This window comes from Sinocyclocheilus anshuiensis, unplaced genomic scaffold (assembly GCF_001515605.1).
Source record: "Sinocyclocheilus anshuiensis isolate Anshui unplaced genomic scaffold, SAMN03320099.WGS_v1.1 scaffold48, whole genome shotgun sequence".
Taxonomy (NCBI): Eukaryota; Metazoa; Chordata; class Actinopteri; order Cypriniformes; family Cyprinidae; genus Sinocyclocheilus; species Sinocyclocheilus anshuiensis.
In genome coordinates, this window is record NW_015554124.1 from 1,580,637 (window position 1) to 1,598,625 (window position 17,989).

The 17,989-nt window shown below is 35.0% G+C and overlaps 1 protein-coding gene across 2 annotated transcripts in view; it reads right to left on the bottom strand.

Moving 5' to 3' along the window:
* LOC107670129 (fibroblast growth factor 12-like) overlaps positions 1 to 14,211 on the bottom strand; it is a 54,315-nt gene extending 40,104 nt beyond the window's left edge. The window contains exon 1 of one of the 2 annotated variants that reach the window (XM_016462640.1): positions 13,876 to 14,211. In XM_016462640.1, coding sequence (XP_016318126.1) covers positions 13,876 to 13,900 — 25 coding nt within the window. In that variant the 5' untranslated portion in view covers positions 13,901 to 14,211. Of the gene's footprint in view, positions 1 to 2,255; positions 2,523 to 13,875 lie in introns of those variants that run through there. The other variant, XM_016462638.1, reaches the window with a different exon arrangement.
* Positions 14,212 to 17,989: the final 3,778 nt, after the last annotated feature.

The window sequence follows — 17,989 nt, forward strand, 5'->3', positions numbered from 1 at the left end:
GATGGATGGATGGATGGATGGATAGAACGATAGATAGAACAATAGAACGATAGAACGATAGAATGATAGATAGAACAATAGAACGATAGATAGACAGACAGACAGACGGATGGACAGATGGATAAAACGATAGATAGAACAATAGAACGATAGAATGATAGATAGACAGACAGACAGACGGATGGACAGATTGATAAAACGATAGATAGAACAATAGAACGATAGAATGATATAGATAGACAGACGGACGGACGGACGGACGGATGGAACGATAGATAGAATGACAGAACGATAGATAGATAGATAGATAGATAGATAGATAGAAAGATAGATAGATAGATAGATAGATAGATAGAACGATAGAAAGATAGATAGACAGACGGACGGATGGAACGATAGATAGAATGACAGAATGATAGATAGATAGATAGATAGATAGAGACAGACACAAAGAGATAGATAGATAGATAGATAGATAGATAGATAGATAGATAGATAGATAGATAGAGACAGACACAAATAAATAGATAGATAGAAACACAAACACAAAAGAAGAAGAAGAAGACCCCGCCCCTCTCTTCTGTGGGGTGACGAGCCGTGCTCGGAGAGACTGTTTACTTGATAGATAGATAGATAGATAGATAGATAGAGACAGACACAAATAAATAGATAGATAGAAACACAAACACAAAAGAAGAAGAAGAAGACCCCGCCCCTCTCTTCTGTGGGGTGACGAGCCGTGCTCGGAGAGACTGTTTACTTTAGCCACGAAACTTGCTAACTATGTTATTAGGAAAGGCAATTGCAAAGATTCATAAAAAAAACCTTATACTCACTTCTGCTGTAAGTGAAGCTAGATCAGGAATGATTCGCACGAACATAAACGCATTTAGGCAGATCGGGGAAGCATTCCCTTCAAAAACAAACGTAATCCACTGCGTCTTCAGCGGCTCAGATGTCGGGAGTAAATGACGCTTTAATATGTTGTGCGTTTTAATAGACCGGTGACGACCGCACAGAGTAGCATTATAACAGAACTTTCAAATGTATCTAGTATGATAAAACAGCGCTGCTTTACACCACATACACACAACCGGAAGCAGCGGAAGCAGTCGACTGTGGCATAATAAAAGCTCCGCTGCTTTCAAGCTGTGTGTCGCGCTCGTTCAGTGCCTCGTTTCGCTTCGACGGCTTTCAGCCTCATCCTGCTTCATTCTACTACGTTAATAAATCATTAGCTCATCCATGAACATGATTTCTGCCCCGAGTCCCGTCGGATTGCATCGGCTGTGGGGATGAAGACCACAACTCCCATGATTCCACACTCAGTCACGGCGTCATCAAACTACGCCTTTGTCTATTTGTTTATTCTGAATACGTGCCCTCTAGTGGCGAAAATTACATATTGTGCCTTTAACAACAACATGAAACAGCACTCACATTCCACAACGCATTAAACACCCTTAATAGGACTCAAAAGTTTGGGGTTGATAAAGTCTCTTTTGCTCACCAAGGCACCATCAAAAATACAGTAAAAATTGTGAAATATTATTACACTTTAAAATAACTGTTTTTCTATGTGAATATATGTTAAAATGTATTTTATTGCTGTGATCAAAGCTGAATTTTTCCAGTCTTCAGTGTCTCATGATCCTTCAAAAATCATTCTAATATGCTGATTTGCTGCTCAAGAAACATTTCTGATTATTATCACAGTTGTGCTGCCCAATATTTTTGTGGAAACTGTGATGCATTTTATTTTTCAGGATTCACAGATTAATAGAATGTTCAAAAGAACAGCATTTATTTGAAATAGAAATCTTCTGTAACATTATAAATGTCTTTACTGTCACTTTTGATCAATATAATGCGTCCTTCATGAATAAAAGTATTAAATTAATAAAAAAATAAATAACAGACCCCAAAGTTCCAAATTTCTGGGAGAAGCAGAATATTAAACAGGAAGTGATGTGGGCGGAACATTACATTATCCAGCAGGATTTGATTAGACTGTGATCATAAGGCTGTGATATTATTGATTAATATTATTCTCTACACCCACACAGCGATAATTACATCAGCAGAAAATAAAATCATTTCAGAGGCAGAGAAAGTTTGATGAAAGATAATAAAAGACAAACTTCTTTAGAAGAACATGCACTGAAATCATTGTAAACAGCATCAGAAAAGGACAAAGTCATTACCGTCAGCCGGTCTGACACTAATGCAGCTCTAATGACTTCAGAGAGACTGACCGAGTTCAGGGATGATGGTCTTCACCGGGCCTTCCTCCTCATCCTCCTCCTCTCCTTTACTGCCGTGAGACAGCAGCTGGCGGAACAGACTACAGTAACGCGTCATGGTCTTTCACACACGTCTGAGTGTGTGTGTGTGTGTGTGTGTGAATGGTGTGTTTAAAACTTCCAGACCTGTAAACGTGTGCCTGATCTATCAAAATGAGTCTCTCCCTGTATGTCTGTCTGTGTCTCTCTCTGTATGTAAAACAGTGTCATCGAGTGAGTGACCGTCTGTGCGCCCCTGATATTTGCCTGTGCAAATGTGTGTGTGTGTGTGCGAGAGGGGTGTGTCTGTCTGTAATAGAGACGTGTGTGTGTGTGTGGTTCAGAATGCAACACTAATGCACTGCTTACTGCTCAATGCACTTACTAGAAGTAAATACTATATACTGCTTATTAATGAAAAAATGGTGTAGAAACAATCTTCACTAGGGAATAGCTGTTAAAAATATCAGAAATAATTACAAAGAAATGCCAAGTAACACATTGAATAAGTGAAATTTTGAAGAAAAAATAAATATTTTCTTGTAAAAGTACAATAATATGTTTTATAAATATTTTTTTACAGTATGCAACAATGAATATTTCACACAGTACTGTAACCTTGCTACATCCAGCTTAAATCATTTTAATCTCAGAAATACCCCCCATTTCTAATCTAATTTTGTGTAATGTCTGAACCTTTTGTCACTTTCTGGGTAAATCGTACAAAACATGAAATGTCATATTTTATGAAAAATTATTTTGCATAATAAAATTATTTATTTATTATTTAGAATTTATTTATTTATTATTAAAATCAGCAAAACCTAAATGCATGACAATGGTTTATAAATTCTTTGCAAGTAAAATAACATCATTATTTGCTTAACCTTTCATGTGAGAAATGTGAGGTAAAATGTGATTATAGATTAAAATTTTAATTTTGTTTAGAAATGTATGAACTTTCTGGCACTTTCTGGATAAATCTTACAAAACGTTAAAAATGTCAAAATTTAAGAAAATTATTATTTGCAAAATAAAAATGCAGCCAACTTGAGACTTTTTTATTTTTAAGATTTTAAGATTTATTTGTAATATTTTAAAACCGTAACAACATTGTAATGCAATTTCTCTTCATGAAAATCAGCATAAATTAAATGCAGCACAAAAATAATATTGCATAATAAAAATGCAGCCTACTTTAGGACCATTTTATTTTAGGGTATTATTTTTAAAATGTATTCATTTATTAAAGTCAGTATAAATTAAATGCAGCACAAATTGTATAAATTGGTGTATAAACACTTCAAAGTAAAATAATAGATCTTCTTTTGTTTCACATTTTATGTGAGGGAAAATGTGATTAAAGATTAAAATTGACATTTTTGAGCATCAAAGAAGGGAGATGTTAATATCTAGTCCTGTTTATTCTCTTGCATGCATGACACTGGAAGTGAAAAGTCAAATCGAGCGGATTGCATGATGGATATAGTGCACTCTGCTTGTGTACTAAACATTTTCCGTGTATTTGTGTAAATAGTAAGAGTCGTATGCTTGTAGGTTATTGCGAACGCAGCCAATGTCTCTGTGCAGAGTTTGTGTGCATCATTAGTCGTGTGTGTTTTTATTATGACAAGCTGATCTTTTATAAAGGTCATGTGCATCTGCGGTGTCTCTATAATGCTGTCTGTAGCTACCTTTAACACACACGGACACTTGTCTCAAACCACGATCTATCAAAAGTAATTAAGAGAGTTTGTAAGAAACACCGGCGTGAGAAACGGGATCTGTGCGTCCCGCATGCGTAATAGAGCCGCAGGCGTCTATTCTGAGAGCATAAGTTGGTGTTACTGAGAGCGAGAGCTATTTATAATGCTGTTTACAGACTCAAAGTGCTGAGCTGGAGGATTCTTCATAACACACACACACACACACACACACACACACACACGGACAGAGAGCTCGACTGCACAAGAAGCGCAGGGTTAATTGCAGCTGTAAACGTGTGTGTTTGCGGGAGAATGTGTGTCGTCATGGAAGAGAGTTTGTAATTGTGTCTGTGTGCAAAATCAAACTGCTAATGGAAGTTTGTGCTGTTGCTGTTGTTGACCAGCAGGGGGCTCTAAAATACTTGCACTGAAGAAAAAAACTACATGTGTTCCAGTTTATGGGACCTTTTGAGTCACAAATACACTGTAAAAATTATTTTGGACCTAGGTTGCTTCAGTAAGCATTTATCTTAAAATATTACTATCAAATAGATGGCAAAAGACATGTAGTAGATGGTGTGTGTGATTGTGAGGTTTAACAGCAAAGCTTTGATCATCATTTAGAGGCCTTAAAATTGTGTATCACATATGATACAGTTTATAGGGTTAATAAAGACAAATTGTATTATTATTTTGTGTTACTGTTTGAAAATAAACTTTAAAATAACAAACCTAAAATAAAATGATCCTAAAGTAAGAATTTTTGTTATGCAAAATATTTTTTTCTTAAAATTTGACATTTAATGTTTTGTAAGATTCACTCAGAAAGTGACAGAAAGTTCAGACATTTCTACACGAAATAGAATTTTAAATGTGATGATAATGAATCAAACTTGACAAAGTACTCAGTACTGTGTAAAATATTTATTGTTGCATACTGCACACACTGTAAAAAAAAAAATTTCTAAGTTGTATGATTATTGGAGTACGTTTTACAAGAAAATACAGCAAAATTTTACGATTAATTCAATTTGTCGTATTTGTGAAATCTACTAGCAATTTCTGAGTGAAAATAGTTTTTATCGTTTTCAGTAAGATTTACTTTGAAATAATGTTACAAGTACAAAGTAAAAAAGAAATGTATCTACACCCATTGTTTTTCCAGTGTACAGATTTATTAGTAAAATTACTGATCCATCATTTTTGTAGTCATATATATGTATGTACACTAAAAAAAAACTCAGAAATTGCTAGTAAATTTCAGAACCAATTACAAAGAACAGCAAGTGACACATTAAAAAAAGAAATAGCATTTTCTTGCAAACCGTAAACGTCAAAGTAATTTTTCACAGTTTAGTTTTATAGGACACTATGCTATATTATGTTTCTGAAGGTGCATTCACTTTACAAACCAAGATATCTGAGATACAGTTTTAGTAGGTTGCATATAGACCTCAACACTTGACAGACAAACCTCAAGAACAGTGAGAATCAACAAATCAATGAAAAAGATGAGCTCATCACAACACAACAAATACTTGAAAATAATGCCAAAACAGCAACAACAGTCAGCAAACAGCCAAACAATAATCCTATAACAGTAACCGCATAAATTATTCATGCTGCAATGCATGATATCCATTCCATCCAAATCCATTAATGGATTTATTGGCTGAATGAGGCATTTCACATCGAATCAACTAACAAATTATGAAGACAAAAATCTGAATGCATCAAGTTGCATTCAATTTATAATTTTTCCTTTAGTTCTTTTTTTTTACATTTTGGAGTTCTCTATCCATTCCCATTCATCTCAATGGCTTCAGAAGCACGAGACCTTCATGGTGCCATGCTATCGAGCAGCTTTCTTCAGGAATATTACACTCTTTGATCTCGGTCTCAAGCAGGATCATTCTGGTACACAAGGCTGTGTAACACAACACTACAGGACAGGTTTATAGCAACAGTGTGTCCTAACCAACTTTAAGTGTCAACTAGTTTTGCTGTCCTCATTGAGAGTGAAAACGCTGCACATAGGGACTCAATCGCAGCCAATCAGAACATATCTGGAGTTTAATATTTGATTTTTGACCAATGATATTCCAGAGAGCAACTTGTAACCGAGTAGCCAATAAAATGCTTTTCTGTGCATCATTAGTCGCGGTTAAATAAAACGAAGGAAGGAAGGGATTTAAGAAGGAAGAGATGTGAGGTTCTCTCACACACAAGCATTATTTCACATGTGTTGAAGGGTTTCAATGACACATCGGGCTTGTTTGAACGTCAGCAGATCAGAATCAGATGAAGCAACTTGACACAGTTTACGCTGCAGATTTTGGCGGTTGGTAACCTGAGAGCAGACTGAACACCATAAACTGATTATATAGTAGTCTTCCCAGGAATATTACTTGCATATGTGATATGCAACATGCAATGAATACATATTTATGAGCACAAATTAATCTGTGAGTTGGTTGGCAATTAAATGAGTAATTTGAGCACAAGGCAACTGCTGATAACGCTACTGATCAAAAGTAACATTGCAATGCTAATATTATTTTGTAAAAAGTTACTGATTACCATTTGTACTGGAATACACATTTGAAAAAGTCTCATGTATGTTGTTTATTTTTGTCTTGTACTATTTACTATATTCCAAGCACTGGTGTTTTAGAGTTATTTATATTTTACATATCTATTATAGTATTTATTAATATTTTGAATGATATTTTATTTTTATATTTAAGGTATTTCTTTTAAATGTAGTTTATGTTTTAATTATTTTGTTATGTGCTTTTGACATTTTTACTCATTTTTTAATATTTCTATATAGCTTATATTATTATACAAGTATATATACATATATATATATATATATATACACACAAGTATACACTTATATTATAAGTATATTAAAGTATATAAGTATATATACAAATATGTATTATTATATTTAATTTTTAATTTAATTTTAGTAATTTTAGTACTTCAACTTTATCTTAATTTCAGTTAGTTGCCAAGGTAACATTTCTAATTTTCTGTTACTTTTTTAACTAATATTAATTTTAGTATTAATATTCATAATTGTATTTTATTTCAGCTTTATTTCAATTGAAAATAATTTTTTATAATTATAATTTTAGATTTATTTAACAATTACAGCACTGATTCCAAATGGCCTGTATGTTCAATAAATGTACTCAATGATATTCCTTTTCAGTCACTTTTGGTGCAATAAACAATAAAGTGGTTTGTCATTCTTCTTTTTATTGCCTTAACAAAAAAGGCATAAAAAGCATATAGCAATTTGAAAAGCTACTGAATCAAATAATTAAAATAGAAAAAAGAAAACCAATGAATCATGGATCAAATCAATTCACTGTCAACTAAAAGATTCACCGTCCTAAACTCCTGGATGTTCCCTTTCATGGGAACTTCGAACTGCGTCCTCTAGGGGTCGCTATGGGGAACGCCTCGTCGGCCTAATGATTGGACAATGCAGTACAATACATGCATACACACCACACATACAGTGTGACAAATAAAACTTCCCTTTTATGTGAGTTTGTGTGAGTAGAATAATGTTTTACAAGTATTATATGTGACCCTGGAGCACAAAACCAGCCTTAAGTCACTGGGGTATATTTGTAGCAATAGCCAACAATACATTGTATGGGTCAAAATTATCCATTTTTCATTTATGCCAAAAATCATTAGGATAATAAGTAAAGATCATGTTCCATGAAGATATTTTGTAAATTTCCTACCGTAAATATATCAAAACTTAATTTTTGATTAGTAATATGCATTGCTAAGGACTTCATTTGGACAACTTTAAAGATGATTTTCTCAATATTTTGATTTTTTTTGCACCCTCAGATTCCAGATTTGCATCTGGATCTCAGCCAAATATTGTCCTATCATAACAAACCATACATCAATGGAAAGCTTATTTATTCAGCTTTCATATGATGTATAAATCTCAATTTCAAACAATTTACCCTTATGACTGGTTTTGTGGTCCAGGGTCACATATATATGTGTTCATGTTGAATTGTGTAAAGCCTGTGTTGTTTAAGTGTTATTGATGAGAATAGGTCAGAAGGCCACAACACACACAAATCAATGATTTCAGTAACGACTCAAAGAAAAACAAAGAACACAATGATATGAATGTGAAGAGAGATTCAGACAGATCCGGAGAATCGCATTTTCTGTGTCTTAGTACTTATATATGATGATAGATAGATAGATAGATGGCAGAAAAGTCAGCAAAAGAGAGTTCACACAGATAGAGATTTTCTCTTCATGTCCATCAGAAATCACTTTGACATGCTCTTGATACATGTTTCATTTTAACAATATAATGTTTTTACTGCGTGTGTCTCTGATGCACCTGCGGCAGCAAATCATTCTGATTGAGATTTTCTCTCTCTCACTGTATACGCCACCTGCTGATAGACTCATGCAAACACACCATAACAAAATACATCTCCACTGTACAACACCAACACTGTCTAAAATGAGCCATCTGTTATATACACTACCATTCAAAACAGTATTTTTTAAACAGAAATTAATACTTTTATTCATCAAGGATGCATTAAACTGATCAAAAGTGACAGTAAATACATGTATAATGTTAGAAAGTATTTCTATTTCAAATAAATGCTGTTCTTTTGAACTTTCTATTCATCTGAAAAATAAAATGTGTCACAGTTTTTGCAAAAATATGAAGCCACACAACTATTTTAATAATAATACTACATGTTTCTTGAGCAGCAAATCAGCATATTAGAATGATTTCTGAAGATCATGTGACACTGAAGACTGGAGTAATGATTTGATTTGAGCACAGGAATTACAAAATGATGTTTCAAAAAAATTACTTTTCTGTTTCAATACATTTTAAAATTAAATTATAAAATATATTGAAACAGTTATGTGAAATAGTAATAATATTTCACAATATTACTGCTTTTTTGTGTATTTGTGATCAAACTGTAGTATTGAATGCTAGTGTATATATTACACACTGCACCTTTAAAATCCCTGAGAGATGGTAAACAAAGTGCTCTCAGGTGACCCGCCATTTCCCAGCATTCACCTGTACTCGAATGAACAACCATCACTGGCACAGCAGCACAACATACCCATCTAAAGCCTCTGTTTAGATCACTGTCTTGCTTAGTTGCTTAGCCACGATTTTTGACTATAAATAAAGTCTGATACACTTCTGAGCTTACTTTGATCAAGAACCTCCACTTCTGTCAATCTGACTAACATGTAAAGTGACCAACCATAGTATTTTTGTTTGTCTGACATAGTGGATATCTAGTTCACTTATTACTAAGTGCATCAAACAGATTTCATGTGGTGATGCTGGTTGCAGCAGTCTGGGAACTCTTCTTGTTTAAGTGGGCGTTTTTAGCTGGAATAAACTGCGATGTGGACCAGACTTTATTTATCAAGTCTAAGTCTCAGACTACCTAAATATAACATTCACCCGCCGACCTTAAATGCAGCCAAGGCACAATAAAGAACAATTCAGACTGCAAAAGAATATACTGACATTGATTCACTCCTCCAGTGTTTTGCTTTGTTGTCTCGCCTTCTGACAATACAAGCCAAAATCAATTGCGAGTATCACCCGACTAACTATCAGTTTACAAGCACACAGATCAACATATACAATCACCATCGAACCTTCCTTCTCAATGCACTGCTAAGGATATATGTTTGTGTTATAGATAGTGGCCTCACAAGGTATTCAGATACTTGGAAGAACCATTTTTGGTTCCTCAAAGAACTTTTCAGTGAACAGTTCTTAAAAAGAGCCATTTTTTGTCTTGTGTGAACATTTTAATAATCTGAAGAAGCCTTTTGTCCATAAAGAACCTTTAACATCCATGGAATCTTTCCATTCCACAAAAGGTTCTTCATAGTGGAAAACGGTTCTTCGGATTATTCAATGTCTTCAACATTATAAAAATGTTGTTGTTTTAAGAACTGATCACTTCAAGGTTCTTTGGGGATCCAAAAATAGTTGTTGCATCACTGCGAAAACACCCTTTTTTTTTTTTTTTATAAGTGTGGACATTCTCCATGGATGTTCTTCATGGAATCATAGATGCCATTAAAAAAAACGTTGTTTTTAAGAGCGTAGCTTACTTCCTTGTAAAAAAAAAAAAAGAAAAAAGATGATAGAATGCAGCAACTCATGAAAATTGACTTGAAATCATGTTTGTTCACATACTTTTATGTTTTGGTCATAACTGACCACAATACATCCACTAAAAATCAGTGCAACACCAACTAACTAATTTGCAAATTAAATGTAAAAGGTTAGTTCTGAGTAAAAACGCTGCTGAAGATCATGTGACACTGAAGACTGGAGTAATGATTTGATTTGAGCACAGGAATTACAAAATGATGTTTCAAAAAAATTACTTTTCTGTTTCAATACATTTTAAAATTAAATTATAAAATATATTGAAACAGTTATGTGAAATAGTAATAATATTTCACAATATTACTGCTTTTTTGTGTATTTGTGATCAAACTGTAGTATTGAATGCTAGTGTATATATTACACACTGCACCTTTAAAATCCCTGAGAGATGGTAAACAAAGTGCTCTCAGGTGACCCGCCATTTCCCAGCATTCACCTGTACTCGAATGAACAACCATCACTGGCACAGCAGCACAACATACCCATCTAAAGCCTCTGTTTAGATCACTGTCTTGCTTAGTTGCTTAGCCACGATTTTTGACTATAAATAAAGTCTGATACACTTCTGAGCTTACTTTGATCAAGAACCTCCACTTCTGTCAATCTGACTAACATGTAAAGTGACCAACCATAGTATTTTTGTTTGTCTGACATAGTGGATATCTAGTTCACTTATTACTAAGTGCATCAAACAGATTTCATGTGGTGATGCTGGTTGCAGCAGTCTGGGAACTCTTCTTGTTTAAGTGGGCGTTTTTAGCTGGAATAAACTGCGATGTGGACCAGACTTTATTTATCAAGTCTAAGTCTCAGACTACCTAAATATAACATTCACCCGCCGACCTTAAATGCAGCCAAGGCACAATAAAGAACAATTCAGACTGCAAAAGAATATACTGACATTGATTCACTCCTCCAGTGTTTTGCTTTGTTGTCTCGCCTTCTGACAATACAAGCCAAAATCAATTGCGAGTATCACCCGACTAACTATCAGTTTACAAGCACACAGATCAACATATACAATCACCATCGAACCTTCCTTCTCAATGCACTGCTAAGGATATATGTTTGTGTTATAGATAGTGGCCTCACAAGGTATTCAGATACTTGGAAGAACCATTTTTGGTTCCTCAAAGAACTTTTCAGTGAACAGTTCTTAAAAAGAGCCATTTTTTGTCTTGTGTGAACATTTTAATAATCTGAAGAAGCCTTTTGTCCATAAAGAACCTTTAACATCCATGGAATCTTTCCATTCCACAAAAGGTTCTTCATAGTGGAAAACGGTTCTTCGGATTATTCAATGTCTTCAACATTATAAAAATGTTGTTGTTTTAAGAACTGATCACTTCAAGGTTCTTTGGGGATCCAAAAATAGTTGTTGCATCACTGCGAAAACACCCTTTTTTTTTTTTTTTATAAGTGTGGACATTCTCCATGGATGTTCTTCATGGAATCATAGATGCCATTAAAAAAAACGTTGTTTTTAAGAGCGTAGCTTACTTCCTTGTAAAAAAAAAAAAAAGAAAAAAGATGATAGAATGCAGCAACTCATGAAAATTGACTTGAAATCATGTTTGTTCACATACTTTTATGTTTTGGTCATAACTGACCACAATACATCCACTAAAAATCAGTGCAACACCAACTAACTAATTTGCAAATTAAATGTAAAAGGTTAGTTCTGAGTAAAAACGCTGCAGCATTTGTTTGAACGCTTGATATTTCGGATCTAATTATAGACTTTCAAGTATTTTTGAGTGTGACTTTTGTTAAAAATGTAGGTGAATAGAACACAGCAACTCGTGGAAATAAATTTGTGTTCATGCACTTGCATGTTTCGGACAACTTGCTTCATACATTTAATAAGAATGACTATTTCACGAGTTAATTGATTTAAAAAGTCAATGGAAAAAGTAAATTCTGAGAAAAGATCCTGCAGCATTTTTTTTGAATGTATGATATTTTTGCATCTAATTATAGACATTCAACCATTTTTAGTGTGATTTATACACTTTGAAATGAAACATTGCAAAAGGGGGAACCATTTTGGGTTCTCTGAAAGAAACTTTCAGTTATTAGTTCTTAGAAAAAAAAATTTCCTTTGCGTAGAACAAGTTCTTCTATTATAAATTGCCTTTTTCGTGCAATGGAAAGCTTCCATGGATGTTAAAGTTTCTTCATGGAACCATCGATGCCAATAACGAGCCTGTTTTTAAGAGCGTAGCTCGCTTCACACTAAAAAGTAAGGTGTACAGAATTAAGGCAGCAACTTGTGTTCATGCACTTTGAGGTTTAACTTGCTTCATACATCCACTAAAAATCACTGCCACACAAATGAACTGATCTGATTTTTAGTTCTGAAAAAAGATCAGCAGCATTTGTTTGCATGCTTGATATTTATTTTGCATCTAATTATAGCAGTTCTGAGCATGACTTGCAATTTTAAGAGTGTAAAAACCATTTTGGGTTCCACAAAGAACCACTTTCCTTGGTGAACAATTGTAAAAAAAAAAAAACTTTTTCCATTATAAAGAACCTTTTACGCAATGGGAAGGTTCTATGGATGTTAATGTTCTTCATCAATGCCAATAAAGAGCCTGTTTTTAGCTTACTGTGTGCTAATAAATTAGAACGCAGCAACTCATGAACATAGACTTGTGTTCATGCACTTTTTAATTTGCTTCAAAGCACATTCACTAAAAACCATTGCTACAGCGGTTAATTGATTTGAAAAGACAATGCAAAAAGTTACTTCTGAGAGAAGATCCTGCAGCATTTGGCTGCACTTTATTTAGCACTTTTGAATAAACATTTTTAAGAGTGTATCTACCATTTTGGGTTCCCCAAAGAACCTTTCAATGAACAGTTCTTAGAAGAACCATTTTTTCCTTGGTGAAGAAAAATGTTAAGAACCTTTAAAGAGCCTTCGGTGCAATGGAAACTTCCAAAGGTTCCTCGCAAAACCATAGGTGCCAATAAAGAAGATTTTTGAGAGCCATATAGGTTTTGGGGCCGCTGTATTTACAGCACATATGAACAGCTACATATATCAGATTCAGACTGACCCAAATCCATTCATTAGTGCTGGATACTGGGCCATAAAACACAGCAACGTCACACTCCGGTGCAGTAACTAGACTGAGGGTTATACGATACCACGTATAAATACCACAAGTGAAATATTCCTATATATTTCCTCTGAACATCCGGGTGCAGTAAAGTGAAAGCGCTACCCATCCTGAATGCTGATGACTGCATGGAAGAACATCAACATATGCCACCTGTACTACTTCTAAAATCAATAAACTGGTGTAAACAGACAAAAACAATCAGCTACACACCGAAAAACATGTTGTATGACGCAGACAGGTGTCTCAATACGTGAAGGAACTCGATGTATCGACAGCTCGATGCCACACACACACACACACACACAGGACTGTGATGAATGTGATGTGTGGAGGAAGACCACCCTTCCCTGGCCGAACCCCATGCAAGAGGCATTTCTGCTGCATCAGGATGTTTTAACGCAACATCTGCAGATGAATACACACACACACACACACACACACACACACACACACACACACACACTTACACTCATGTACATACGCACACACAGAGCCCTGTCGGTGAAATTACGTCAGTCGCTCACCGGCGCTCTTGTCTTTGCTCTCCATCTCCCGTTGCGCTGCTGTCGGTCACGGAGGATGAGGATGCCGATGATGAAGACACGTTGCTCGCTGCTTGGCGTCGGTTCCTGGCTCGCGCTGCAGCGCAAGGGCGCGACTCTCACGTGAGAGCAGCTGTCAGTCACTTCACGCGCCGTCCGGTGCTGAGGCAGCGGCGCAATCGCAGGCGTGGCGGTGTTTGTTGATGCTGGAGCGCGTGAGTGTGCGTGCGTCTGACCGGGGCTCGTTCCGCGCACCGTTAACGGGAGCTGTCGCAGCTCCGCCGCTTTCAGACACACGGGCGTGACGTTACCGCAGGAGTCATGTGACACCTCACAAAAGAGTCCCGATGTGATCCTCTGATCAAACTTACCATGGTACGAATGGTATCAGATTGTATTATCATGGCGGCCTACTCTGATATATTAATATTAATTGATATAGAGCAATTACAGATATTTTAAGAATATTAAGAATATTTTAAGATTTTTTCATTATTATTATTATTATGGGTGTATATTTTTTTATTTTCCATGAGAATGCATCAAAATTTAAACTCAAATGAAAATAAAATTATACCTATTTGTAGTATCATAAATAATTGTAATAGGCCAACATAATTATTATTATATACTTATAGCCTATATATATATACTTATATATATATATAGCCTATAGTCATTTTAATACAATAAAATATAAAACAAAAAGTATAAAATAAAATAAATAAAAGTATAATAAATATAAATATTTGTATAGCACCAATATAAAAAATAAGCAAATAAAACGTAATCAAAATATTTTATAAAATAAGTAAATAAGAAATAAAATCAGGCTTAAAAAAAACTGGGTTAAAACAGTTCAATTTCACGGATATTCGTAAATGCAAATCTGTAAAATTAGGTTTTTAAACCAGTTTTAAAAGGACGCATTTGATTATGATTGGTGATTGCCATTCAGTCTGGTCTTCAAATACAACCATATAGTAAAGTCCAAAATAGCGTGGTATTTCCATACTAAAATAAGTAAATAAATAAATGTATTTATTTATCTATTTATTTATTTATTTAAAAAAAAAACACGTATAGTGATGGGTGAAATGGAGCTTTTTGAAACTCCGAATAAGGTAACCACTGCATCGCAAAATGATTCACTGTTTCGAAGCGCTCCAATCAGAACCCGTATCGAAAATCATTTGATTTAGATCGGGACATCGGAGCGGGTTTTACGAATCGTTTGATTTAGATCAGAACTTCGGGGCGGGTTCGCAAATCTTTTGAATCAGATCGTAACTTTGGAGCATGAGTCATTTGAATCAGATCAGGGGCCTCATTTATAACAGTTGCGTACGCACAAAAACAGCCCTGAAAGAGGCGTACGGCACTTCCTGCGCAAAAGGTGGGATTTATAAAAACAAACTTGACGGGAAAATTTGGGCACCTGCACGCAAACTCTGACGCATGCGTACGAACTCTTTTTCCTTGGGTGAGAAAATTAATGAAGTAAAAACAATGATTTTAAGCTCTGTTTTCATGTCGATATACATTTACATTAAATATTCCACTCTCATATGGAGATAAGGACTGAAATTACATAAAGTCATTACGCAGAACTTAAACCAAAATTATATGAATTTAGACATCTTTGTAGTAAATGCGCTTGATCACTTTTCCTCTTTTATTGACAGCGAGGAGTGCTATAGGTGCACAATACTAGAGGCCTTTTTTTGCTTTTGTTAATTGTATAATAAATGAAAAGAAAACAGATAGAATACAAAAAGATTAGAAAAGCTAGTGTTATTTTCTTTTTTTAAGAAAACAAGCAGTAAATGAATAGAATGCGTCTAAAATGGACAAGTTTTTTTTTAAGAATAGAAATAGAATTGGGAGTGCTAGAGTTAAAGAGGGTCAAATAAAGATGGAAGAGATGTGTTTTTAGCAGTTTCTTGAAGATGGCCAAGGACTCAGCTGCTCGGATTGAGTTGGGCAGGTCATTCCACCAGGAGGGAACATTTAATGAAAAAGTCTGTGAAAGTGATTTTGTGCCTCTTTGAGATGGCGCAATAATACGCCGTTCACTTGCAAAATGCAAGCTTCTAGAGGCACATGAGTCTGAAGTAATGAATGTAAGTAAAGGGGTGCAGAGCCAGTGGTGGTTTTGTAGGCAAACATAAATGCCTTGAATTTAATGCGAGCAGCTACTTGTAGCCAGTGCAAATTGATGAACAGAGGTGTAAGGTCAGTAGGATTTTGTGATTTGCGCCATACTCTTTCAGCAGCCTGCCCCTGAGCTTAGAACGATGTTCGTGGAGAACATCAGATAGCCAAGGGGCAGAAGAGGTGGTACGAGCTGGCCTGGAAGACAAGGGGCAGAAACTCTGACCCATGCGTACGAACTCTTTCCTTGAGTGAGAAAATTAATGAAGTGAAAACAATGATTTTAAGCTCTGTTTTCATGTCGATATATACATTTACATTAAATAGTCCACTCACATATGGAGATAAGGACTGAAATTACATAAAGTAATTATGCAGAACTTAAACCAAAATGATATGAATTTAGACATATTTGTAGTAAATGCGCTTGATCACTTTTCCTCTTTTATTGACAGCGAGGAGTGCTATAGGTGCACAATAATTCATTTTTAAACTGAAGTGCAGATCTCATGTTATGAGAAAATATTTTTTAGCTAGAACAATGATCAATGATGCACACTTACTTCAATATTATGGCGGACATTTCTGGATTCAGTGATCGAACGGTCCATTATCCAGTTTGAATAGGTCCAATGATAATATCTTACTGTACAACCGCAGCTGCACAGAGGTGTTGATGTTGTGTGAAGTCATCTCTACAGCATTATGAAAAGTACCGCTGTATTTGAAGGCTACAACTTGAAGAAAACTTTGTTAGTGACGCGCCGAGTCAGACAGTTTTACACTGCAATAAATAGGCCTATCTGTTTCCACTTAAAATAACTAAAAGATATTCACGTTATCAGCAAAACGGCATAAATTTTGTTTGATTTTAATTGATAAAAACAATTGAAATAGGCTAATATTTAGCCAGTGTTAAAGAATGAGATCAACTCTATTCTAAAATATTTATCTGATAACTATTTTAAACAATTTTTGTTTTTATTTTTGTTTTTATCTTGATATATTTATTCTAAAACATAAGGATATTGGATGATTTTTAGAAATAAAAATTAATGTATGGCACAAATGGCATTTATAGTCCGTATCTCATACTTCCTTAATGTCTTTTATCTTTGACGGTGTTAAACATGGTGTCACGTGGATGGGAATGTGCATGGAAATGATATGCAGATGAGGTTATGCATAGTAAAACAAGGAGTTGTAAGCTCCATATATGGTGATTTCAGGGAGGAGACGGGGTGGAGATGCACGTACGCACAATCTTCCCCTGACTGGGATTTATAAAGGGATTTTGCGCAGGTTCTGGCATACGCATGGTTTTATAAATCTGAAAACTTTTGTGCGTACGCAAAATCTAGCTTTTGAGCGTACACTTTTAGGATGAAATCTACGGAGTTTTATAAATGAGGCCCCAGGACTTCCGTGCTGGTTAGATCGGGACTTCGGAGCGGGTTTGCGAATCATTTCGCGAATTAAAGTCTTGATCTGAAATTATGTTTAGCGAATCATTATTCAGATCGGGACTACAGTGCGGGTTCACCATCATTATTATATTGCAAGACTACAAATGAAGAAAATTAATTTCCAGCCTTACAGTAGCCTACATTTAGTCTAAATCCACATGTGGATGGAATAGCCTACTAGAGATTAAAACCTACTAAGTTTATAATTATTTAAAAATTTAACATTTTGTACATTTTTTTAAAAGTGTCATGGCATAGACAATAAATAACATTTTTCTTCAAATGTGAAATGTGAATGTATTTTCTTGGATTGAAATATATTGTTTATTCTCTTTCACACACAAACGCACACAATGGTGGGTTCGTCGCAGGTGGGCAGACAGGTGCTGAGACGACAGGAAACAAAAATAACCTGGCATGGCCTGCGCAAACTCACACACTCATATATAAAACTGAGCTGGATTATTTTGGTATTC